Source organism: Fragaria vesca, linkage group LG4, assembly GCF_000184155.1.
Source record: "Fragaria vesca subsp. vesca linkage group LG4, FraVesHawaii_1.0, whole genome shotgun sequence".
Taxonomy (NCBI): domain Eukaryota; kingdom Viridiplantae; phylum Streptophyta; class Magnoliopsida; order Rosales; family Rosaceae; genus Fragaria; species Fragaria vesca.
The window spans coordinates 20,276,656-20,301,636 of NC_020494.1; the positions used below are offsets into that span (position 1 = coordinate 20,276,656).

Here is a 24,981-nt window from a genome sequence, read left to right on the forward strand (position 1 = left end):
TAATTCCGGAATAGGTGAATTTTGGAGTTTACTAACATATATGTCAAGATATTAGAATGGATATAGGTCTCACTTGCTTATCAAGAATCGATTCCTGACGAAACCCCTTATTCGATACCTAAAGAGGAAGATGGGTATCATAATCAAGGTAATGGAATCAATTTTTCTCTCCAAATATCCTCACATAATTATAATATTTCTAAATTACTCAACCCTAAAAATATATATATTGTATTTTAGGGGTATTTTAAATTTTTTTCTTTTGAAGGTATTTTAGTAATCAAACTAGTTTTAATTCTGATTCCATATAATAAGTAAACAACATCAATCGTAATTAATTTCAATTCTGTTTTGATTCCTTATGGTAAATAAATAGTAGAATGGTTTGAAATATTCTCATACCGATTCTTGTTGATACCGATTCGTGATAATTTCAATTCCAAGTTAGTAAACGTGTCATAAATTCTGCCAAATTAGTGAAATTACTCCAAATCTGCACTTTGAGCTCCATCACTATGACAATTTCTTAAAAATCATGGTTTTAAGGGTTAGGAGACACTGGAAAAATAAAGAGGATGCGTTTTTTGTCACAAAGAAAATTACAATTTTTGGATCATGATTTTGAACCATGTTTTTTTTGTCACAAACTATTTTTCTGTGCCTATGGATATGAATGTAGATGTTAGAATTTGCAGTCCAAGTGCAGGCTGTAATTTCCAGTTCCTTATACATTTCTATTAGCCGAGACATGTCATAGGTGCCAAGTTCTGCAGTTAGAAATCATTGTTGTGAATGCGTAATCCCTGAAGCTATTAGAATGTGTCAGAGACATGGAAGAACAAAAATAAGGTTGAATGTATTTCATAGGTATCTGATTCAAGTACAATGAGCATTTGATCTTACAGCTCTATGATGTATAATAGCCGGCCTGCAAACTGATTACACCAGTGCTCCTGCCTTCCCTTCATATTTTCACTCATGAGAAACAAGGCAGAACATATGTATGCGGTTCTCCCAAACATCCGTCTTCAGACAACTATCAACTCACAATCACAGAATTATTCACTTGCACCTGTTCGCTGCATGAAAGGAAACACAAAAGCCTTAGAACTTTATCTTGTGTGATGTGTCTGCATTTCATACAGAAAACAAACAAATAAAGGCTCACAATCACCAAATCAGTTCTCTTAACAGTCACTTTAGACCCCATACAATTCGTCAGCAATGAAATGAATGCAACTAATTGATTCCATTGGAGAGGTAATGCTCAAAGTTGGTTTTCATGAATAGCTTTTGAGGCAAACATCTCTTATCCTCATAAGTAGAATGGGATGGAGTGTGTCTGTGTGTATGCATGAATCAATTTCCCCAGCCAAAGATAGGAAGGTTACTTCAAATGTCAAGTAATATGAGTACAAGCCGTCATCGATTATCTTAGTGTCCTCTTTACCACATGTCATGGGTAAAAAATAAAATAGACAATTTAACACCTCCCTGTAATTTGGCACTTACCAGTTACAGAGAGGCTTTTGGAATTCATATACTGAGCCCTAACATGAATATATGAGATATCATGCAACCAGTGCTATACCAAACAGTAAGCAAAGAAACACTACTAATCAAAGACAAATCTAGCTTTAGAAATCTTAAACTTCAGTGATCAACAAAGAGACAGAGTAAGCGGGAATATGGAACTCACCATCCTTTTGCTGACGTAAGGCTGTATCTTGATTGGCATCTCAGATTGACTTTCAACCTTAACTAAATTATGTTTCTCCAACTCAAATTCTTTTCTAGCCTCTTTCCGGGTACCAGATTGCCAAACTCCACCAAAATTGGGGAGCCAATTAGCATCATAATCGTTCTTGACAATCTCACCTCTTTGCTCCATCTCCATCTCTCTCTTTCTCCTTTCTGCCCAAGCTGCTCCCACTCGTTTTGGGTTCAATTTCTTGGACTTCCCTGCCTGATTTGACAGAGGAAGAGGGGTAGCAGAAACTCGTTGTAGTGGAATACTTAGCTGAATTTCTTCCTCAGCTGCAAACCAAGGAGGAAGTGCTCCAGTATGCACATTTCCACTAGCATCTTTAGGACCCTTGTAAGGAATTTGAGTGAGGCTATGAACACCTGGTAAAGTAAAAAGTATCATAAATGAGCATGCTTGACCTATATCAGATAAAATACAACTCTACCTATATCAGCAGGTCTATATAAACTTTGCAATAATGCATTTGAGTCATCTCAATGTTCAAATATGCACACAAATGGCATCAACTTAATAGGATTTCAGATAAACACAGAGAACTACCTTGAGAACTGCTCTGTCCCATTGCCATTCTTCCGTGCTGGTACACCTTGTTCATCTGCATCATAAGCATGTTACTTTTAGCCAATTTATGGCCATTTTAAATAGAACATATGAATAGAAAGCTCTTTGGTCTATCTAAAGAACTGCATGCCAAACTTACCCTTTCATTATTCAAATTGACATCAGCCGAGCCTTTTCTACCATTAGAAATAAGAGAACCCTGGCTACTAACTGAGGTCACAAAAGTAAGCACACGGCATATCACGAAACTTAACATAAGCATATTTCATTTCATTATACAGGAGGAACCTCTAAGACAAGATGAATACATTCATAAATAAAATATCAATCCGTAAACAAACATGTGTACCTGTAAAACCTTGGGAATTTATAGAAGAGGAAGCAACAACATCTTGCACAAAGCAACCACCGTTTGCATATTGGGAGGGTACTGAATGGGATACCTGATTCTCATTTGTATGATCTAGTAAAGGCATAACACCATTTGAAAATTTTGAACTACTACTATTTTGGAAAGTATCTAAAATTCCATATTCAAGTTTAGTATGGATATCATTTGAAGGCCCTGGCATCGGTCCTCCAGATACAGCTTCAGTCTTCAATGCCTTGCACTTTTTCTCCCACTGCATCCACAAAGAATGAAACAACAGACAATTAATAACTTCTCTCGAAAAGAATGTTATTCTGGTTTCAACTCTCTTCTCGTTTCACAATCGTTTTCGCTATACAATCAGATTCGAACACAATGCCAGAGAATTGAAGAAAGGCCTCAAATACCTTAGCAAGGTCAGCTTCCAATATCCGGAATTTATCTACAGAATCCATTCCTCCACCGTATTTCCACAAAAAATGCTTCAAATTCTTCAGATGTTCGGCACTCGCAAGGTGATTAATGGCATTGCCACTGATAATCAAAAGCACCAACACAGTGTCAAACACCAATTTCACAATCACAATCTCAAATCAACCAATTTGCACAGCAATCATCCACAATTTGACTCTGTTTGAGTGTTTTCTAATCAATCACGCAAATTCTACAGCTAATTCAACAACGGCGATCGAGAATGAATCTCACCAGGCGAAGGAGCTGTCGCGCTCGTCAATGTCGAAATCGCAGAAGACGCACCAGAGGCGGTTGCGGGCGGCGTGTTCGAGGCGGAGGAAGGTAGGGTTGTTGAGGAAGAAAACGACGTCGGAGAGCTTGGCCTGGAAGCGGGAGAGGAAAGTAGAGAGGGACTTGGTGTGGCTGGGGATGTACTTGTGGCTCGGACCTTGGTCGTGATTGAGCTTGCAAACCGTGCAATATTCGAACTCGTGCTTCTTCTTCTTCGTCTTCGTCTTCTTCATTGTGGCGTTGGAATTAGGATCAGGGACTGGTTCTTCGCGGTTTTGGCTTCTTTAACGAATATGTTAAAAAAAAAAAAAAAAAAAGGTGCTTTGATACATGGCTTGGTTACGTACTTGTGTGTAGTATTGGTTTATGTACGGATACGGATACATGTATTAATGAATATCGGTTTCGTCTTTTTTTTTAGAAGAAATTTCATTAATAATCAAAAAAATTACAGCACAACGGAACGATCGATTGTGATGACTACACCACGACACACATTCCTACCAAGAACCATAGTTACGGGCCAGTCGCTACAAACAACATTCATGAGCCAAAATGGCCTAACCCTTAACCCAATTTTACGCTCGAAACGAGCTATCATATCGTGAGAGTAACAATACGACATCGCTACCAACACTAAACTGAGCCAATTCACCTTCTACAAAAATGTGTTCAAATACCACCAGACCACATGCAAAAGGCAATCCACCCTCATGCTGACAATACAACCAGATAACACCGAAATTAAATCTAATAATTCTCATGAGTGACGCCACCTAAGTTGCACTCCAACCACACCAAAACACCCAAACCCTCAAAACACCTAAGTTTCGTCGAAAACTTACAAATCTCAAAAACATAGAAGGAAGGTGACGAATTATAATTTTGCACACTTTTACTAGAAGATCGACTCTAACACCATGAAATTAGACCAAAGAGAGAGTTACTGATAGAGACTTCGAAACGTAAAGTTTGCTACTTGGGCTTAGGACCTTTTTTTTCTAATTTGTTATACTTTTGTTTGTGTTTCTTTTTGTTATTTGGCAAGGTGTTCCGTCATGGGTATCTTAGATAGACGTTGCATCAATGAATAACTAACACCATTAGTTTGCTCCAATATCTTGTCCTAATTTTCTAGCGTAAACTCATAAAGCTTACTCATCAATTTGAACACAAGTAGTAATTTCGTTTCTACTGATGCCTAGCTATCACTGATAATCTGATATCTCACCCATAATTTACCAGCTGCTATCTCACATAAATTGAATTATGCAGTTCGAACAGGTAAGGTATGCATGCACTACTCAGCCTTGAATACAACATTGTGCATATATTTTCTATTCGTTAGCAGAATCATCAAAAAATATGTGAAGCTTTCGAAACATGTATATATATGTTACTAATTTCGTTTTTGACAGTTGATTTTCCCCCAAGTTTTTCATTAACCTATTAATGGAAACTCTTTATCACTTATATTGTAAAAAACTCGTAAAGTACATGATGTTTATATTCGTTTGAGGTTATGGACCCGGGAAACTGATCTGCTGTAGTTATGGACCTATTACAACTCTATAATACAGTACTTGACTACCTTGGTGGGGATTAACCCTCATTGGCTCGGGTTGGCAATTTCATGGTTCTATATGCTATGAAATTCATGGTTATTTGGTCCTGATTTTGTATTAGTTAATTTGTACACAACACTAAACAAGCAAATTCTATGCACACCAGATCTTAAACTGCATGTGTACTGCATGTGTATGTAAACGCAGTCCAGAAAGAAATTATCATATGTACGAATTTTTGTGTGTGAATGTCCTTTTTGTTTTGATAAGTATACAATGTGTGGTGTTCTTTTGCTCATCTGTGGGGAGATCAGCAGAAGATTTCCTTGTCCTAAATACAAACAACATCTGACTTATTGAGAAAGACTTGATATGCATAACACTTGAGTCGATTGATCGAGTACTAGTATCAGTCGAAAACGCGCGCGAATGGGTTGAGATACACACTCATTGTAAGAGTTAGTATAGCTCATACAAGATCCTTAAACACCTTATGAATTTAGAGACCATTAATTTGTAAGATTTAGTGACACTAAGCAAGAGGAAGAAAAATGAAGAAGAATCATCTGGTGATCATATGTGGACAATATGAAAAGACAATTGTTAAGGTTATGTCAAAATTATGAGCAGTTTGATAGGAGGCACAACCTACCCTACTTCTTTTTATCCTGCTCGTTATTCAACTTTCTGAACGAGCTGATTATTATGGCCCTGAAATTTGGTATTTCCCTGATGATATTCAAGACAAAGGCCTCTCCATAATGTGGGTGGTCAGATGTCAGAGGCTAGGACTAGTTATTATCATCACCATCGATCATCAGAAAAAACTATAATTACATGTTTTAAATCAATTTAGGCACCATGAATTCAGAGCCATGAACTTTTTCTGTGGAGCATCTTATGAAAACAACTGCTGGGTTCACCCCCTTTCCTATAGGACAAGTACACTCAAGTTCTTGATTGGAATCTTTCTTTTGAATCCTGGTAAAGATCTTATGGTTCTTTACAAAGATATAGCACAGAAGATAGTAAATATAGAAAGTAGGGGAAGAAATGATGACTAGCTTGCTGGTTGTGTGCAATAGCTTGTGCTCTCTCTGTGCAGCACCAAAACCAATCTTCATAAAAGGATGATAATGAAACCACTAGCAAGATTATGATATGCATCTTTACAGTGCATTCTCATTATGCTTGCAAAAGAAAAGACTGTTTTGGGATTCTCAATTGCATATAGTGAATCAGAAAGTTATCCCATGGAATCATTATTTTGTAAGGACAGACAGTGAACGAAGTGGAGGGTAATAGTGGTGGCCTGAGGGTATATATCACGGTATAAGTTTGTGAGTCATGAGAGGGAAAAAAAAATTCATATATTGTTATCTGAATATGCAGTTTTCTATTCATCTTTTGATCGCTTGAGCGTGCAGGGCTTCTTCATACTTTGTTTAATGTGGAGTCCCAAGCCCCATTTGAGAGTTTAGGGCTTCTTATTCACAAAAAGATTCGATTTGAATCCGCAACCCCCATTTGGTTCGAATTTGTCTACTGTTTTATGTCTGTCTATCTCTAGATGACTAAATCCATGAGAGGAGCTAGGGTTTTGTAAGTGGTGAGAGATTGGTATATATTTTGTTGGCTCATATAATAACAGCTTAATTAAATTTTTGAAGTTCATGATTTGTCTAGCATTCGGTACGTGTCTATAATGAGGTTTATCATTTAGGAAAATTCTGGCAACCAAACAAAGAATCAAGCTTGCAATATTTTAGGATTACCTTTTAAAAAAACTTCCTCCCCATGCCTTCTTTGCCATTTGCACTAGCACTTTTCAGTGAAGCACCTAATTTTGAGACTTTGTGGTTCTATAATTTGCATCCACTAGAATGTGTCTGGCTAGCTTCCTTTCTCTCTTACCCCATCAATGAATCAAGCCATTGTATTATTGAAGGCAGGCCACCTTCGGATGATTAACTGAATCGAGAAATATACGTACGTTCTAGTGTTGAAGAGAGGTTGCTGACAAATGAAGCTAAAGCTATCATAGAGCTGGTGACTGTTACATTACTGTGATTGATCGTTATGCTTAAAGCTTCGGCAAGTAGAGTCGCAGTCGAAGTGATCTGATCCTATCCAAAAATGTTTCTTTTGAGTTTGGATTGGAGACATGGGTAGTGGGTGTTTGGTTTCATGAGCAAAAGTTCAACAAGTTGAATCCAAGTGTATACAGCCTAGCTGTGTATAGATACTAGCTATAGTGTCTTGTTGCTGCTGAATTTTACTTACCTTTTTGTTCTGATTCATTTGCCTTTCTATATCAGCATCAAGGTTCTGCGATCATTTGACTCCCTATTTGCGTCACTTTTGACTATTCTTTGGCCCTCTGTCCAGTTGAGAAACTTATCATGAACTTGCAGACTGGCTAAATCTTATTATTATGATACGTGCCCGATAAAAGAGATGACTTTAATTTGGCTTACCTTGCACCTGGTTTCTGCTTGCAGGAATTAATAATTAATTTGTCATTGTACAGAATCTGTGATACTACTATTCTTTCAAATTCCCAACTCTAAGCGTACTCAGATTATCAAAACAAGAAGAAATCAAATGTTTATGCTCTCTGCTATCAGAAACTAGTGTCGATCGCGAGAAACTAAATATCTTTCACTGAATTAATTTTGTTTAAGAAATTCGGGTTCTAAATTCTAGCTAGTTAATTAGTGCAAGTATTAACGTTGATTGTGTTTAATTAATTATCTTCTTTTTTTTATGACATGGAGACCGAAGGTAAGGATAAGAAACCTAAAACACAACTAATCTAGGCTTGGAAGAGCCGGAAGAATCAGCTTCCAAGAGAGGGATAACATCGTTAGGAGGAGAGTTAGGAGGAGAGCTAAAGATGATCAGTGATGATCAGTGAGTCAGTTCATTTCCAGTATGGAGCACCAAGCTAGTCAACATATAAACCAGAAATATGTAAGCCTAAAAGGTCACTGGTCTCTTATTCATGCATGTGGCTTCATAATCATGAGACGCACTTCATGATCATATTTCCAGTGTACTAACTTTCATGCTCAAACTTTGTTCTTATACGTTCAGAAATGACATTGCAGTATTGCACTTTGGAAGTCGATTATTGCTTCTGAACAATAGTTATTAGAGTACCCAAAATTTCCTTGGACGAATCACGAATAAACTATGTAACAGTAATATCGATCCTGAATCTCACATCAGAAATTCTAAAAAAAATTCTTCATTACACGATCTTAATTTACACGTACCATATATAGGAGAGAGACTGGACTAAAAATGAAACCAATATATAAGCAGCTCAATTATTCATCATACAGATCACAACATGAAAGAAAGAAGAAAGAAAAACACACAGAAAAGAAATCGCATATTTCTTATCCTTCGATCAGTACGCACTGTTATTATTTCCCTTTCTCCTCCTTAATTTGTTAAAAGAAATCGCAAACGAATCCAATAAGGTTTCAAAATCTTACTGGTATGTTAAACCATCATAATAGCAACATCAACTCCGATCAGAACCTAGTTCATCTGCATATCAAGGCCTAAACCTTTGCCTGCAAGACTGGCAAGTGATCTCCATGCACGTCGAATCCATCTGCCGCATTGCCTTCTCCTTCATCCTCTCCGCCTTGTCCACCTCCTCCCTCGCCCTCTCCCACATGTGTCTCGCACGTGTGAACTCCGACTGCGCCAGCTCCATCTCCCTCCTCGTCAGCTCCCTCACTCTCTCCGCGTACGCCTTCTCCATTGCCGCCATTCGGATTTGCTCCGCCGCCTGCCACTTCAGCGCCTCCACGCAACTCCCCTTCGCCTTCAACCCCGTCGTCGTATGTTCGTACCCTGAAACATTGTTGGCTGCTCGATCTCCTCCTCCTAATGATGACCTCAGCGGTCTCACACTTATGGAGAGTTGGAGGTCCAGAGAGTTGGGCGCTTCTAGGGCTTCAACGGCTGCCTTTGATCGGTATCGTAGAGAGGAAGGATCTGACGGCCGAGGGGGTGTCCAGTGTGAGGAGGGAGGACCAGGAAGAAGCTGCAACTCCTTTTGATCATCATGTTCCATCGGAGGATCGGAAAAAACAAAATAAAGTGTGCAGAGGAAATGATATGATTGATGAAACTTTGTGCCTCTATATAGACGAATCAACCATGTAAAATTATCCTTATTACCCCTGTATAGTCTCGAACTTGCCCATGCAGAGGAGGGTGTTTCGGTGAAAGTTTATTGCAGAGATTTGAACAGTGGGAATTTCAATGTCCGTTATAGAAGAGCCAAAAGGGGGGAAATAACGGATCACGTTATTGGGCTATGAGTATACCTCTTTTGCGTTCTAATGGAGTGATTTCCTTTTCATCTTTGTTATTCAATTATTAATCATAGACTTTGTCAAAATTATTGGTTGGGGCATCTAATTACTTTTTGTATGACACAAAACCGAATTACATAAACTTAGCTTTAAAGAAAACATTGTCAAGAAGATCGTTCGTTGATAAAAGCAGTTTTCACAAAACCGAACTATAAAGTTATGATCTCTCAAAACACATTTCTCTCGAAACACATTTCACTGTTATATGTATGATCATTTTGCTATTTTACTACTGATCAAGAAACTAAATTTTGACAATGAAGGTGCATGTCAAATTTAACGATGTTTATTTCTCGCATGTGTAAGAAGCAACGCTGTCAAATTTCGAACGAAATTTAGTAGATATCTCTTGATCAGTAGTTGAATGCATCAACATTTACTATCCATCTAATAATCATTTTCTTAACAAATATGAATATGATCATCATTGTCTTTTTGGCGAACATATAAATCCGATGATCTTGTTCCATGCTAACAAGATACTTTGACATAATTTAATTATTTGACCTTTTCTTTTCTCTTTTGGGGATGAGGATGAAAAGGGTTTAGGGGATGTGGTGTGTAGTAATAATTCAGGCGCACGTGCAATATGGACTTTGTATATGGGCTTTTTCGTTAGCTTTGTAAATTTAATTTTGGACTTGGATCTTAGCTTTATGGTAGGCCTAGGATGTCGGCCCTCTTGTTACAAAAAGCGACCCGCTTTCTACACGCTCGCGCAGATCGGCACGTGGGAGAGGGCTAACACGAACACAAAGTGACGCTGACAATGATTGGCTCACTGACTCTCCCACTCGGGCCGTTGATCACCTGGGTCCCACCCGAAACTACTTTTCTTCATCAGTGCGTTTCGTAACGGACGTAAGACTTTTGATCAGTAATTCCCTACTAGCTTTTACCAGCCTGGTGAAAACACCAGTTCTAGTTTTTTTTTCTTTCTATTTTAACTGGTTGAAGAGTATTTCTACAATAAATCTGATAAAAACCCGATGTTTTGGTACCAAGAATGTTGGCTTTATGACGTACAACTTATGAACATATTCGATGTATGTTCAATTGTACACTCGTAAACATTTTGAGTATAAGACTTTTAATTGATCAAACATGTATAAAAATGACATAATGTGTTCGGTTTGATGAAGTTATCTCTTATTCATTTATGCCAAGCAACAACTTAAAATATATACGATATGATAAATCAAGATAGAATAAAACTGTGTAAACGTTAAAATACATGCGAGAATCAATAATAAGTATTCAATAAAGGTATTTATGATGTCGATTTGCTCAAATGGTAAAGTCACTTATTGTTGAAGTTAACTTTGGACACCATTTTCACATCAATCAAATGAAGTGCTCATAGGCGATCTCGTGAAATGTGAGATTCATTTTCTTAAGACTTGTGTTGTAAGGTCTAAGGCTGACAAAATATCTTCTAGACAATTATAGAGTTTTGTCCATACTTTATACAACAAGACATTTACATAACATGTTAATTGGGCATACAAATGACACAATAGTGAATAGTCTCACTCTCTTTTGTTTTTTTCTGTCTTTTGGTGGACATGTATGCTATGAACGGAAGGGAACCTTAGATGTCATTTCTATATCAGTAAAAGAGATTAATCGAAGGTGAAAAGCATTTGAAAAACCAAACATTATCTTAGCTCAACCATTTTCTTCAAAAAAAAAATACAAAACATTATCTCAGCTCAACCATTTTCTTCAAAAAAAAAAATACAAAAAGGTTTGTTGACAGTGGGATTTGAACCCACGCCCTTTCGGACCAGAACCTTAATCTGGCGCCTTAGACCAACTCGGCCATATCAACTTGAATGTTAACATGATTGAAAAGTAAAAATATATAAAAAAACAGTAATTATGCACTGATCGACATTACAGTCCCATCAAGGTAAGGACCCAGAAACTAGGTTGTTGGTATCTATTTGTCTCTTAGATCGTGGCATAGAAAACGTGGAAAGGATTAAAGTTGCAAGTTTTGGAGTAAGCAAGGGCCAAAGGGCATGTGAAGGTTTGAGAATTGGGAGAAAGGCTTTAGGATGTGTGCCCCTCCCTAATCTATTGGCTTTTTGGAACTTCGTCCATATAACCCACCCCATCTTAGGCAGTGACGGAGGCCACTTCAGACAATGATCTGTTTATCATGCCCTCCAACTAAGGCATTCATCATATTTGTTCCTCTCTCTTTTAGGTCCTACTCAACGTGATCACATCCATAAAATGATTTGTATGTGTCAATATTACGATATATATGAAATTACATATCCTTACATGTATGTCAAATGTCGACTCTCTTCAAACTTTAGTAAACTATCACTGAATGAATGAAAAATGATCAAACAAACTTAAAGAGCAATAAAATCAAACTAGAGACTTGAAACCAAGTTTAAGGATAACTTTTAATAAACAATTTTCTAACGTGAGCAAATAGTATTGTTATAAACACATATAACTTTAAAATCCATTTAAAGAGTTATTTGAACGTTAGATGCTTTTACGAGTCAAGAGTCTAAGTCGTAATCTTACTAAACTCTCGATATTACTTTAAAATGTCATAATTTCACATTTTCACATACGATGATGACTACTTTTTCACACGAGACATACAAACTGAAACATCATCGTTGGATGATTGAAGAGACCAATATGGGATACAATTTTGTTCTAAGACCAAATGGAAGAAAGAAAAACACAAATCTTCCCATCTCATCCATTAAACCTTGTGAAATATCTAACGCTATGGGCTTGTAGATCGGGCCGAAGCACAATTTAACCTCCAAACTCCAAAAGAAACTCCCACGTGGCCCATTTTCCCGCTAGTTTTCTACCCTCACAGATCTGAGTGTAAATCTTCCCGCTACTAGTTCTCTAATCTCAGGTCGGACCTGGAAATTTTCGCGGGAAAAAGCTACAGTGAAACCCTCAGAAATTGTTCTCCTTGTGAAGCTCAAATGAACTCTCGCGAGCTCACTCTGGTCTCCACCGCCACCGTCTTCGGTGCCGTGGCCTCTGCTGTCGCTATCCGCTTCTTCTTCACAAACCCTAAGAAGCAGTCCCCAAAACTCAGTTCCTCGCAAAACGGCGTCGTTTCCAGGAAATTCTCTTCTCAGTGCCCTTTTGACCCCTCAAAACGCAAAGGGTTAGTGCCACAAATGTTAATTCCTTAATTTTTGTAGTACCCAATTTGGGTCTGTAACTAAAAGTGCTTGTTTTTTTTTTTTTTTCATGGTTGTGATTGAAGGTATTTGACATGGGATGATTACTTTATGGCAATTGCGTTTTTATCTGCTGAAAGATCCAAAGACCCCAAGAGGCAGGTCATAATCTTTGCTCTTTCTTTAATTTATGATTGAAGAAGAAATTAGAATTTAGACATGAGGTTAATTGGTGGTGTGTAGGTTGGAGCATGCTTGGTGAGTCCAAATGGTATCATTCTAGGTGAGAATTAGATTGTTTAGCAGGAATTATGAATGGCATTGAACCATTGATTTCTTCATGTTGTACTTTTTAGAATGTCATATTGTTTCTTAATCTGTGGTTGTCAGATTGTCTGTGAGATTAATGAACTTTGATATTTCCTTGACTGCAGTCTGATCTGTCTATCCTCAGGGATTGGCTATAATGGGTTCCCGAGGGGTTGTTCGGACGACAAGCTTCCTTGGGCAAAGGTTTGTATATCTAACATTTTACAAGAGGAAAACTGATTTAGGCAGCTGTGGTCATTAGAAGTTAGTAAATCTTTCTATTGTTTTTCAGATGTCCAGAACTGGGGATCCTTTAGAGACGAAATATCCGTAAGTTGTGTGCTTTCTGTGAGCCTCAGATCGTTTTCAAAGTTAACTTCTTCTATCTGTCTACTTTCCACTACCATCACATTATATGTTTCATGATGTTAAAGTCATCTCCACTTTGTGCTTCTTTCTATACCAGCTATCCTTTACCCCATTATTGAGGTTTATGCTGTTTCTCTAATTGTGTTTTGCAGTTATGTTTGTCATGCTGAAGTTAATGCAATCCTAAACACCAATCATGCTTCTGCTTCTGGACAGGTTAATTCTAGTTACACTTCCCTGGCCCATTCACTATAGTACACAGTTTGTTCATCTGTGAGGCAGATTAGTTTTAGTAAAACCGCTCCTGTGGACCTTGGTGTGGAGACATTTTGAACTATATAAACTCAAATTGAAATGCTGGAAGCCTCTTGAATGATTGTTGACAATGTTCCCTTCTTTTACATGTTCTGGTTACTGGTTCAACAGTTATTTTGGTTACTCTATCTCTGCAACTGAAAGTACTGATGGAGTGCTTATTCACAATCTTTGTTCTGCAGACGCTTTATGTGACCATGTTCCCCTGCAATGAGTGTGCCAAGATAATCATTCAGGTTCATCACAATGTTATGTTTTGGTTATCTTTATAGTATATGCAACATAGATGCCCTTGTTCGTTCCATTCCCCCCTGCTACAACCCACACAATCCACCAAAACTCAGTAATAGAAGTGTCACAGTGGCCACAGAGATATTTTAATCTATATTCATTGCTTTTAAATTTCATGAGATAGGGAAAATTTTGCTTTGTTTTACTTTCTTGGAGTGATAATTGCCCATATTTTAACCTGGTATTTCCTTTCCTTATGGTCAATATATTGCTTTCTTGCAGTCAGGAGTTTCTGAAGTTGTATATTTTGTGGAGAAGAGGTTAAACAATCCAGATATCACGTATATTGCTTCTCACAAGCTACTATCAATGGCTGGTGTGAAAGTATGCCTCCTTCATCTCTTGAACTGACTCTATCCATTTGATTTTGCTCAATCTGTCTTGAGGAAATATACATAGCATCAGGGTCTTATTCAGCTTCACATTTGTTCGTTTTGATAAGCAGTCCATAATAAACTCGCTAACTTTGGGTTGTACTACTCTGAGTCACATATATGGTGACAGACGTGCATGTGTGAAAAAATCTCCATGAGAGAACCTATTTACTAATCTGCATTTTCCTTCTTAATTAATTGCAGGTCAGGAAACATCAACCACAAATGAACCAAATTGCAATCAACTTTGAGGAGCCCTAAGAGTTTGATCTTTATCTTGAATTGTATCTTTCATAACCACAGAACAGTAAACACAATCTGTAGCTCACTGTAAGGGTTGTAATACTCTCTCTAAGTATCTAGTATTAGGTCGACTCCTAGGATTCACAGTGCTCTGGTGGGATTGTTGTTAGTTAATGCTCTGTATTACGGTGCATGCAGACTTAGAAATCCTATTGTGATCTTCTAAGACCTGATTTTCAACATCTGATATTACTGTTAAAAAAAATGTAATACTGTTAGAATTACTATTGTGTTTTTCTGAGGGACCTGATTTTCAACATCTGATATTAATGTTAAAAAATGGAGATGCGGGGTATCGATCCCCGTACCTCTCGCATGCTAAGCGAGCGCTCTACCATCTGAGCTACATCCCCTTCGTACGTTGCCTTACTTGTCCGTCTCTCCTCTCCTCTCCTCTCTATAGTCTATACAAATACAATGCACGATTTCTTCAGTGTTACCATACACTGACAATCATAAGAATACAAGCGGCAATGTCAATAATAATCAACAATACCCTTCTTAATTAACGATTTATAAACGATGATAATAACACCTGAAACTAATAAAAGAAATTACTGTCATTTTTCTTTTACATGAGGACGTCCGATTTGTCGATGCTGCGTTGGAGTACTGGACTACAGTCGAAGTGACGAACACGGAGGAGAGGTTCACGTGGGATTGATGATGGTGTCGAAGGAAATCGGAGTGGTCCATGCTGCGCCAAGGAAGCGATGACGGCGGCGTGGTTCCGTGAGGAGTACTGGACACGGTGACATTCGGAGTGACAATCATAAGAACGCGGATGATAAGAAATTGTTAACTTGATATCGTAGCTTAATTAACGATCTGTAACAATAAGGCATGATTTACAAGACAATGAGATCTTGAAATACAAACTTGAAGAAAATTAAAGAGAGTATATATAGATGGACGAGGTTGGACAAGTAAGCAGATGCAAGTTGTGGTGCCATGCATAGTGAAACCACTAATGTGGTAGGTTCGCAGTGAGAATGGAGATCGACAGGAGCCAGGACAGATCAAGGTGGTGGATATGGAAGTCTGAAAGGAGAAGAGAGCGAGACAAGATATAAAAAGTTCCAACTTAGCTAGGTGGAAAAGACATGATCTTTGATCACTATGTTTTGTAAGGGTCTATCCGACTAGAAGATGATGCAAATGAGTAAGTTATATAGAAGGTCCGAACTAGCTAGGTTGACGGTAAGAGAAGGGAGTTCAAAGACGAGTTAAAAATTCTAAGCAAATATCAAAATTACCAGTCAATGGTTTGGTACTGCAGTCTGCAGACTCAGCTCTCAGACTGGCACTGTCAAATGGTTCAATTCGGTGAAGAAGAAATCCCAAAGAGAAAAATATATAGGAAATGCATGAGTTTGAACCAATTCAGAATTCAGGAGCATGAAATTTTTTACGTTTGACCAGCAGATCGAGATCTGTGTGTTAGACCACAACTTTGAACAAATTAGAGTGCTGGATCTCAATGTTACCCCTCAAGCTCGGAACTCATGCCAACTGTTTTGTGTGGGAACAAAACCCCTAAGAAGAAGCAGCAGCTGCAATACAAAAATAAGGAAAGAAATGGAGATGCGGGGTATCGATCCCCGTACCTCTCGCATGCTAAGCGAGCGCTCTACCATCTGAGCTACATCCCCATTGATAACCGGGGTACCGTGTTTAACACCTAATCATTCCCGTGCTTAGGTCTCTGTCACTACTAAGCAAGTAAATAGGTAGAACCGATTCAAATGCTTTGCAGAATTTGCATCATGTGTCAATGTGTTTTAAAAGGAGCGCCTCAGGCTCAAAAGGCTCTAGGCCGGCATAAGAAAAAATGAGTCAGCCTTGCTGCCAAGGCGCAGAGGTGCTAAAGACGTTTTACAAATTGTGAAAAAGCACGATAAACAAGTTATGAGGCGTTGAGTGTTTTTATTATTATTATTATTATTATTATTTTTTTTTTCAATCTTGCAAATGTTTAAGACTTTTAAGATGAATCAAATCCCAAAAAATCAGGATTTTGTTTCAAGAGTTTGTGCTCCAACAAATCAAGGACCAATCACTATTATCCTACAAGAGTCCGAACTTTAAAGGGAATAGGATACTGCACTTTCTGATAACTGTACCGATATTGAATTGCAGCAATAAGATCATCAATTTCTAGGTTTTTTTATGTATTATAGAACTATGCATGAAGGATCAACCTAATGCTCAGATTGAGCGTGGTGCAATATTAGCCTTCAATACGAGGCTATTAGCCAAGGCTGACTGCATATTTGAGTGAAATATCAGAAGAACAAACAATCTCTAGTATAAAGTCTCTGGTATAAAACTCAAGGCTGTAAAATATGGTTGAATACCAAAAATTAATGTGTATTACTATTTTATATATCAAAATATATGTTTATTCTTTATCATGTAAGGCTTACATCTTTGCCTCAAGGCTTACGTTTTGATAAAACTCTCCTAAAAATATCTCGACTACGTCCTAACCTTTTGTGACTAAAACACCTTCAAATATTTGACTATCTACAGTCGATCCACCATGCACAAAATAATGGTTTCAAGTCCCCAATAATCGTTTTCACTTCATAGTTTATTGCACCACTTCAAATACCTCCCATTATATGATTACTTGCAAGGTTAAATTCGTTGTCATCGTCATTTATTTGCTTAACACTGAGAAGTGAACGTAAGACATAAAACCAAAAGACGAATATAAACTTCTTGCTCCCCTTCAAGAATATTCATAGGTTTGTCGGTAAAATCTGTGCTGATATAAACTCGTTTGTCTCATCATATTAAAAGGGATATATCTCAATCGGAATTATGCCGTACCGGCCTACCCTAACAACTTATACATAATATTAACTCATATATTAAATACCCAAATTCTCCATCTGTACTCTGGTCAATTTTACCTTTTGGTTCTCAAACTCTGAACCTGTACTCGGTAGTGTGGTCATGAACAACCAAATACCAGAAAAAGAAAAAAGAAAACTAATAAATGATAATAATAATAACACCGGAAAGAAATTTATTTTTTCTTTTAATATAAGATCCCATATTATTCCACCACCATATTCTCACCCTCTCCGCCTTCAACACCCTCACCAGCGCCGCCGCCATCAACCCCTAACCACCGTTCAATCGGCTTACACTGAACCTTGTGCCTCAGCTTCCAATCCAGCGCTTGACAACCACGCGAGCAATAATTGACCGTACCACACACCGAGCACCTCCGAAACTCGTGCGGCCTCGTCTCGGGCCTCCCGCACCCCACGTGCGAGCACATCCTCAGCCCAACGCCCTCCAACCTCCGACCCGACCCGAACCACTCCTTCATGAACCGGTTCGCCGGGTGGACCTCAGGCCCGGGAACGTTGCACCCGAAGTCGCTCAGCAGCGGGCAACTAACCAACCCCGTCAGGCACGCGTAGAAGTGCTGGTACTGGTGGGCCCGCCACGTGGCGGAGGTTATAACCGACGCGAGCTCCCGCGCGTTGGCCTGGACTATGAGGCGTCGTCCCTCCGAGACGTTCTGGCGGACGCCGTAACCGTCCTGGAGGCAATGCCCGAGCTCGCGCAGCGCGTCGATGTGGCCGAGCCCGGCGGCGCGTGCGCAGAGAGCCACGCCGGCGCGTAGGTCCTTCTCTTTCTTGGAGCCGCCGCTGCCGTTGAACTGAATCACGGCGAGCGAGTAGAGCGCACGCGTGTGGCATCGCATGGCCGCCTTGGCCATGAGCGACGCGCCACCGCCTCGGTTTTGTAAGCAGTAAAATCGGATCTGTAACGGCATAACCGTAAAATCGAATCATTTTCCGGCAAGAAATAAACAATTTTTTAAAATTAATTTCGTTAACAAATTTACTGGAAAAATTGACTGACCATTCCGAGAGTGTAGCAAGCTTCGATGTTACCGGCGCTAACGCAGAGCTTGAGAAACCGGTGAGCCGAGTCGGACCAGTTCTTGGCCTTGATAGCAAAAGCTCCCGGACCGGCTTTGGATAGTACCAGAGAGTGAAGCCCGTACCGGTTCAATCTCTTACATCTAATCATTAAAAAAATAATAAAGAAAATCAGAAAACTGTTTACTGAGAATCTGAGATATAATCCATAGAATTCGAAGAAAGCGTTGCTTACGTGATGAGGACGTTAATGAGATCGGAGGGAGAAGACGCGGAGGAGCTGAGCTTGCAGAGGATGAAGACGACGAGATCGTCAGGCAAGTCGTCGAAGAAATCCGACTTGGCAGCGGTGGCGGTTCGTCGAGAGGTTCTGAGCCTTTTCCGGTTCGTCATGGCTTCCTCACCGGCTTGACATGCTTTCCGAACAGTCAGTACGGGCGTTCGGGTTTGTTTTACCGGGTCGGGTTGAGCGTTTCGTTTTGCAGAGAGAGAGAGAGAGAGAGAGAGAGAGTAGCGTCGGCTCTGTTTCACGGTTTTGTGTGCGGAACGAGAAGGAGGTAGAAGACGACAGGAGAGGGGTTGGGACGGGCTTATATACAAGTAGCAGCAACGAGGTGAGGAGAGGAGAGGAGACCAGCACGTGGACCCCCACAAAATGAGAAAATATAATTAAAAAAAGGAAGGAAATGAAATCTGAAAAGAAATGAGGTATTTAATTACTTTTGTATTTTATTTGGTAGGGAATTCAATTGGGGACGCTCTCTCGCCGTGGACCGCTATTAACGTGAAGACTCCGTTAAGAGCCCGGTAGGGTTTCAGTATGGTAATATTCATTAGCGTCTGTATCCAAGTATACATGCATGAACTTCAGTACTTGTATGCTGATACATTATAAGATGGGATGTCTATTTTGTCTACATTTAGTTTTCCATTCCGTCGAAATGTGCCGTATTCGGATTGGAAATATGTGTATGGAGATTGGAGAGTATTACAGTGTGAATAGTTTTTATCGAGAAATTTAGATTTAGCAATGTGTACCGAAAGTTTTTGATTATGTTATGACATTATGACAACGATATTTTAGTTAAGAGCATCACTATTTGCGTGTGTGGTGTTTTGGCAGTTGTGCGGGCTATGAGATAAATTATTATTGGTGATTTATCTTATTATAGTATGTACGGAAAGACATATCAATATATAGTAATGCATTGTAGTTAAGTTATTGTCGACAAAAGACTTTAATTGAGTTATGTTTTAACGTAAACGACAAATTTGAAAGAATATACGGTCGTATGTAAATTATGTATCTTCTTTTTCATTTACCACATTATCACGTATAAACCTATATCGTGAACTCGATGCTACAAGATTTGGTAATACTTTTTTTTATTAATGATTCATGAATTGTAATACATTCTAAGTGGTTTTTGACTTTTTGTATACATTCCGTATAAACAGAAAACAAAATACAACTCGAAATTGTGTTGCATGCTACTTTTGTTCACCGTTCACGTGTGAGTTTGGGATCAGATTTCCTTCTATTCTCATACTTCGTACATTTGTTGAATACCATTGGTACAATACATTTCATTTTATGAAGTATGACCCGTATGCGATGTATGTACATCTGTATGTGTAGAAGTTCCCACGGCATGATAATGTTGAGAAAAGTATGACATTGTGTAGAGAAAATATATAAATAGGACATACTATATTACTACATTACAAATTTTACGTCGGGTATTTTGTCGTACCAAAACTGTATTTGATGTCATAATTTACGTACGATAAATGTTATAAAGTCCTGAAGTTTGTATACCCGCTAAGTTGCTATGTACAGGCCTTTTAGATTGTATCTTGCTTGTGACAATATATAGACTGCAAACACGATAAGAAACTAGAAGGATTAAGTGCAAATGATTATCTTCCTTTTAGTTTGGGCTAATCATATGAGCAAGAAGAGACTGAGGTCGATTAAAGAGTAAGCAAGATTAAGTCGGCAAAGCTAGCCTCCAATAAGCATGAAAAACATGGTAATTGACTAGTCTAATTAATCCGTTCGGCTGCATCCATGAGTGGCGGAAAAGCCAAACATGTATACTCTCGTGGAGGCATGATTCATTTTCACATGTAATCGGATCTGATCCCGTAAATCGTAGAATTGGATGAGACATTATCTTTGATCAATCTAAACTCTTTCATCATCGACAAATGAAAATTATTTTACATGTCTATCTTTGGTTGTAGAAACGTATAAGTTGGTACATACGTAAACCAACGGGTAAGTTTCATGGAAGTATAATATCTTGTGTAAGTATACACATTGTTTGGTGCCTCCTTCATGCATGTGAGCCCTATGTGTTTTTTGATGTATAAGTTCTAAAATACATTTGATGATTAATTATCATCAACTTTCTATTTGAATATGTTTGTATAGATTTGTTGTAAAGAGCTTAATTTGTTCTACAGAATAGGCTTTTGGACTTTGATGCAATAACCGTTACCATTTAAACAATGTAATATTTACTATTATAAAGCCAAACGTTCAAAAAATTCATCAAATTATGTTTTGCTTAAATTACCTTTAATGAGACAACATACACAGATAAAAACAAAAATTGTTGTAGTAAAAAGTAAAATGAAAAAAAAAATTAGATAAAGAGATTAACAAAGGGTAAATTAAATTAACCATTTATGTTTATTTTTAGGTGATCGTATTCCCGTGTATTTTGCATGAGTAAAAGGCTAGTTTTATGAAATACGAGTGATGTTGATGTGTCATTATAGAGTCCATGCATTAACGGATCAATTTTTTCAAACTCTTGATTGTTACTTGATAGATTTCATAACTATCTATAAAGACATATATTTATTTCTCCAAACATTATACAAGCGTGGGTACGAAAATTTGCAGCTCAGGGTAAGAATAATGCACGTAGTGTCATGAGCGAGGAAGGGGGCTTCAAATTCCTCTTTCTCGCCAACAATCAGATGAATGTTTAGTTGGCATTTCCTAGCTAGTATAATAAGTATATAAGCATGCTAGTAATTTAGTTCGTAATAAGAATACCACGGGCTTCAACGGTGAATGGTTCATTGGCTTGCGGTTTCAACAGGGTTGGTGATTGTGATTTATGCACGTCAAAGACTCGTTACCCTTATCCCATCTATCTCTCACATCATTTTCAATTCCTCATTACAAACCCTTGCGCATGGTATAGTGTCCAAGTTGAGATCCAACTTGAGAGAAAGAGATGGATCGAGTTTTGCAAACCAAGTTATGCTAGATATTTACGTATATGAACTATAAAGAAACATTCGAAAATATAATAACCAAAATATATAATGAACTTGGATCCCCACTTCTAGCCACTTCTATTATAAATTTTGGAGTTGGCAATGTGGATTTGGATAAGGCTTTGAAGATGTGGAGGAGTTGGTGGAACACAAATCTCTTGTTCATTGTCCTTTCCTCTAAATAGTTTGGTAGAAAATGAGTGCTGCATTGCATTGCTTAATTTGCTGCCATATGCCAAAAGAGCATGCACCTTTCAAACAAAAACAAACCCATTTTCACTTTCTTATGTTTGGCATTACAAAAACTTAAAAGTAATCTTGGATCTTAATCTCAATCATAAACCAAACCCAAGAAGTTAAAACATCTCAATCAAGCTTATAAGATGTATTAATTCTATGATGTAAAGCATTGGAAATGTGGTGGGATTAGGACCAAGAACATGCATGGCTAATTTGGAAAAGGAGGCATGATATTGTTCACACACTTGGCTTAGTTAGTACTGATTTGATCTCTGCCTATTTCGTATGTATAGCTATCAATTCAAACTTTTAAGGTTGGCGATGACTAGCTATATATGCGCGCGCCTTATATGTTTGATTCTTAAGTATGGCAAATTCGCAATGCTAGCTTAATTAAGAGACTTGATAATAATAATTAGTAGCACAAGTAAGCAATGAGTATTCTACATATGCATCATTGCTACTCAAACCCTCGAGTATTATGTCAAGTTCGGCTACCTGTTTTGTTAGGCTAAGAGCTTCATCTATTTGTTGAAAGGTGGCTTATCTGGATAAAATGGATTAAGTCAAAGCTCAGTCCAGATTGATTGGATCCTCTCATCTTTCTTTCTTGAGAGATCAAACTCTATATATATGATCTCGATCATCCACTAGATATATTTGAATAGTCTTAGTAATTATCTCCCTTTCATCTTTGGAGATAAACCAAAGACTAATAGACAAAATTTGATATAAATTTCAATTGCTTGAATGTAAAGGATACTCCTCTAAAACGATGTGATCGAGCTTTCGGGATTACAATCAAGATTGAAGTTAAAATTAACTAAATAAACTCTTAAACATCGTTGAATGATTGTCCAATGTGTTGTTCATGTTGGAAAAATGTGACTTAGATTATAACATTTTGAAATCTCACATCAGAAACGTGAGGAGTTATCTTTGGATTATAAGAAACATGAAGAGTTATCCTTAGGTTATAATGAATGATACTATACATACTAATGCCGAGATCTTTTGTGTTAAAACCTCATACCCATTTCACATCCGAGTGACTAAACTAGAGACAATATTTGCATTTATGGACCTGTGTGTGAGGCCATCGGGGCCCATCGGCCGCTTCCGCATAACAAGTGGTATCAGAGCTCATGTGACGCTTGAGACTTGGTGTCACACCACTTAGAAACGAAAAACCACCTATAGCTAAAAATTACAATCCATCGATCAAAGATTCAAATAATATACGGTTTTTTAATTTCTCTTTGGCACTTAAATTTCGAGATAATTTATACAACTGAAGTGGGTGTTAGGTTGATCAGCAATATGGGTAAACCTATGACACAACAAATTAGTATAGCTTTATGAATTGATCGCAATTTTAATTAGTTTTGTTCAAAATTGGGAGTGTCATATCTTGCGTCATATCTATAAGTTAAGCAGAAAATGGCAAACGACAACAACTCATGTTCTTCTATATATCCATGCGATGCAATTATACGTGGGTTGCGTTGCGTGCTGCATAAACTTCTTGCTCTAATTAGTTTTCATCTTCTGCAACAAGTAATCCCATTTCAATTAGTTAATTACTTAATCAAGACCCTGCCTCACTTAGTCTCAAACCACACTGCCGCTGCTGCTAATTTAAATCAAACTTAATTATTATAAATCTTGACAAGAAAACAAACACACTACGAGCAAATATAATAGCTAGGGTTTATATCATACTCAACCTCTGAATCCCCAGAACCACATAATGACAATCCACGTCTGAGAGAGACAGACTCAGTTTCTTTATATTTGTCTAATTAATTTGACCACGAGAGGTTAATAATCCATAATTACAAGCAAAGCTACATCAGCAAAGAGTTATTTTCAGATATTAACTTCTAGTTAAGCTGGAGCATGGGTCGGTTACTTGCCCTAGTTTTATATTCCCATGAAAGTTAAATTTTCTTAATGAGATTAGTTTTCTGGGGATAAATATCTGCAGGCAAATGATGGGAAAATGGTTAGTCATAGGTTTCGCTTATGGACCTCGCAACTAAATATAGAATGAAAATGACTGAGATGATATATACACAAAGTGCTTCTGCATATCTGTAACTTTTCTGCACTATTTGCTTGCTGTGACTTATTGAGAGGCATAATTAATCACAGCACCCAAGTGCATGCTCACACATGCATGCTTGAATCAGAAAACTTGAGAAGAAGCAAACGGGGAAAAAGACCCGCATGATGGTATTTATTTTTAGCCCTAATTATTTGAAAACTATGCCCAGTTTTGAAGGATTCCCATATCCGTCCAAGCAGCTTTTAGGGTTTGGCACATTGCACATTAGAAGTGTGTACATGTGTGCATTGTTTTGGAAACCTATTTTCGGGTCACTATTCATGTAACAATATTGCCCTTTTTAAACAAGTATAGCATTTACTTGAAGGCATGGAAGAAGCTCACGAAATGATGAGTACAAATAAGCTTGCAGTGAAAGTTGACTCCAACATTCTAATCAGTTGTACCAAAAGAAGGTTCTCGACTTCTTATAAGATATCAATTCACAAGATAGATCTTAACTTCTAGTAGCTCTCCTATTGTTTCGAAGAAATTATTTTCAGATCAGCTAATATCTTACCGACTACTAGCTTGCAGTGGCGTAGCCAGAAAAACCAATTAGAAGGGTCATAATATGTAGGATTAAATTCAGTTTGCCCCCTCGTACTTTAGGTCAATAATCAGTTTTGTCCCATATCTTCTTTTTTTAATAACGTTGGTCCTTGTACTCTCAAACATCATCAACTAAGTCCAAAAATTTTAATATGGCTTCAAAAATAATATTATTTGCTGACTTGAAACTGACATGAGGATCCACATTTGAGCTTTTTTAACCTACAAATAGGACAAATAAACATTCTAACGATGAAAAAAAGTCATTTTTCAAGGACCAAAACTCACCCATTTTTGCATTAAAATTCAAATTTTGAACTTAGATGATGTCATTTGAG

The 24,981-nt window shown here is 37.9% G+C and overlaps 3 protein-coding genes, 3 non-coding genes and 1 pseudogene across 7 annotated transcripts in view; 1 reads left to right on the top strand and 6 right to left on the bottom strand.

The window, feature by feature from the left end:
• LOC101295621 overlaps nt 1-24,981 on the bottom strand; it is an 880,650-nt pseudogene that overhangs the window by 72,535 nt on the left and 783,134 nt on the right. Inside the window, exon 159 of the transcript XR_184594.1 lies at nt 8,587-9,168. The product of XR_184594.1 is annotated as an uncharacterized LOC101295621 (transcript). The remainder of the gene's footprint in view (nt 1-8,586; nt 9,169-24,981) is intronic.
• LOC101306908 (coiled-coil domain-containing protein 84-like) lies at nt 1,013-3,741 on the bottom strand. Its single transcript, XM_004297510.1, has 7 exons — nt 3,405-3,741; nt 3,107-3,233; nt 2,679-2,952; nt 2,469-2,539; nt 2,309-2,363; nt 1,700-2,127; nt 1,013-1,079 (listed from the first exon to the last, which is right to left on the bottom strand). The coding sequence occupies exons 1-7, from the start codon at nt 3,674-3,676 to the stop codon at nt 1,059-1,061; spliced, it is 1,248 nt and encodes a 415-aa protein (XP_004297558.1). The 5' UTR covers nt 3,677-3,741; the 3' UTR covers nt 1,013-1,058.
• TRNAL-AAG lies at nt 11,156-11,236 on the bottom strand. Its single transcript has one exon. It is a non-coding gene; the product is annotated as a tRNA-Leu (tRNA).
• Nucleotides 12,254-14,520, top strand: LOC101310693 (probable deoxycytidylate deaminase-like). Its single transcript, XM_004297522.1, has 9 exons — nt 12,254-12,565; nt 12,668-12,743; nt 12,825-12,864; nt 13,036-13,094; nt 13,183-13,220; nt 13,412-13,475; nt 13,757-13,810; nt 14,088-14,189; nt 14,444-14,520. The coding sequence occupies exons 1-9, from the start codon at nt 12,378-12,380 to the stop codon at nt 14,498-14,500; spliced, it is 678 nt and encodes a 225-aa protein (XP_004297570.1). The 5' UTR covers nt 12,254-12,377; the 3' UTR covers nt 14,501-14,520.
• Nucleotides 14,823-14,895, bottom strand: TRNAA-AGC. The gene has a single exon. It is a non-coding gene; the product is annotated as a tRNA-Ala (tRNA).
• Nucleotides 16,122-16,194, bottom strand: TRNAA-AGC. The gene has a single exon. It is a non-coding gene; the product is annotated as a tRNA-Ala (tRNA).
• On the bottom strand, nt 17,315-18,985 carry LOC101312145 (F-box protein At1g67340-like). Its single transcript, XM_004297527.1, has 3 exons — nt 18,683-18,985; nt 18,428-18,590; nt 17,315-18,326 (listed from the first exon to the last, which is right to left on the bottom strand). The coding sequence occupies exons 1-3, from the start codon at nt 18,838-18,840 to the stop codon at nt 17,607-17,609; spliced, it is 1,041 nt and encodes a 346-aa protein (XP_004297575.1). The 5' UTR covers nt 18,841-18,985; the 3' UTR covers nt 17,315-17,606.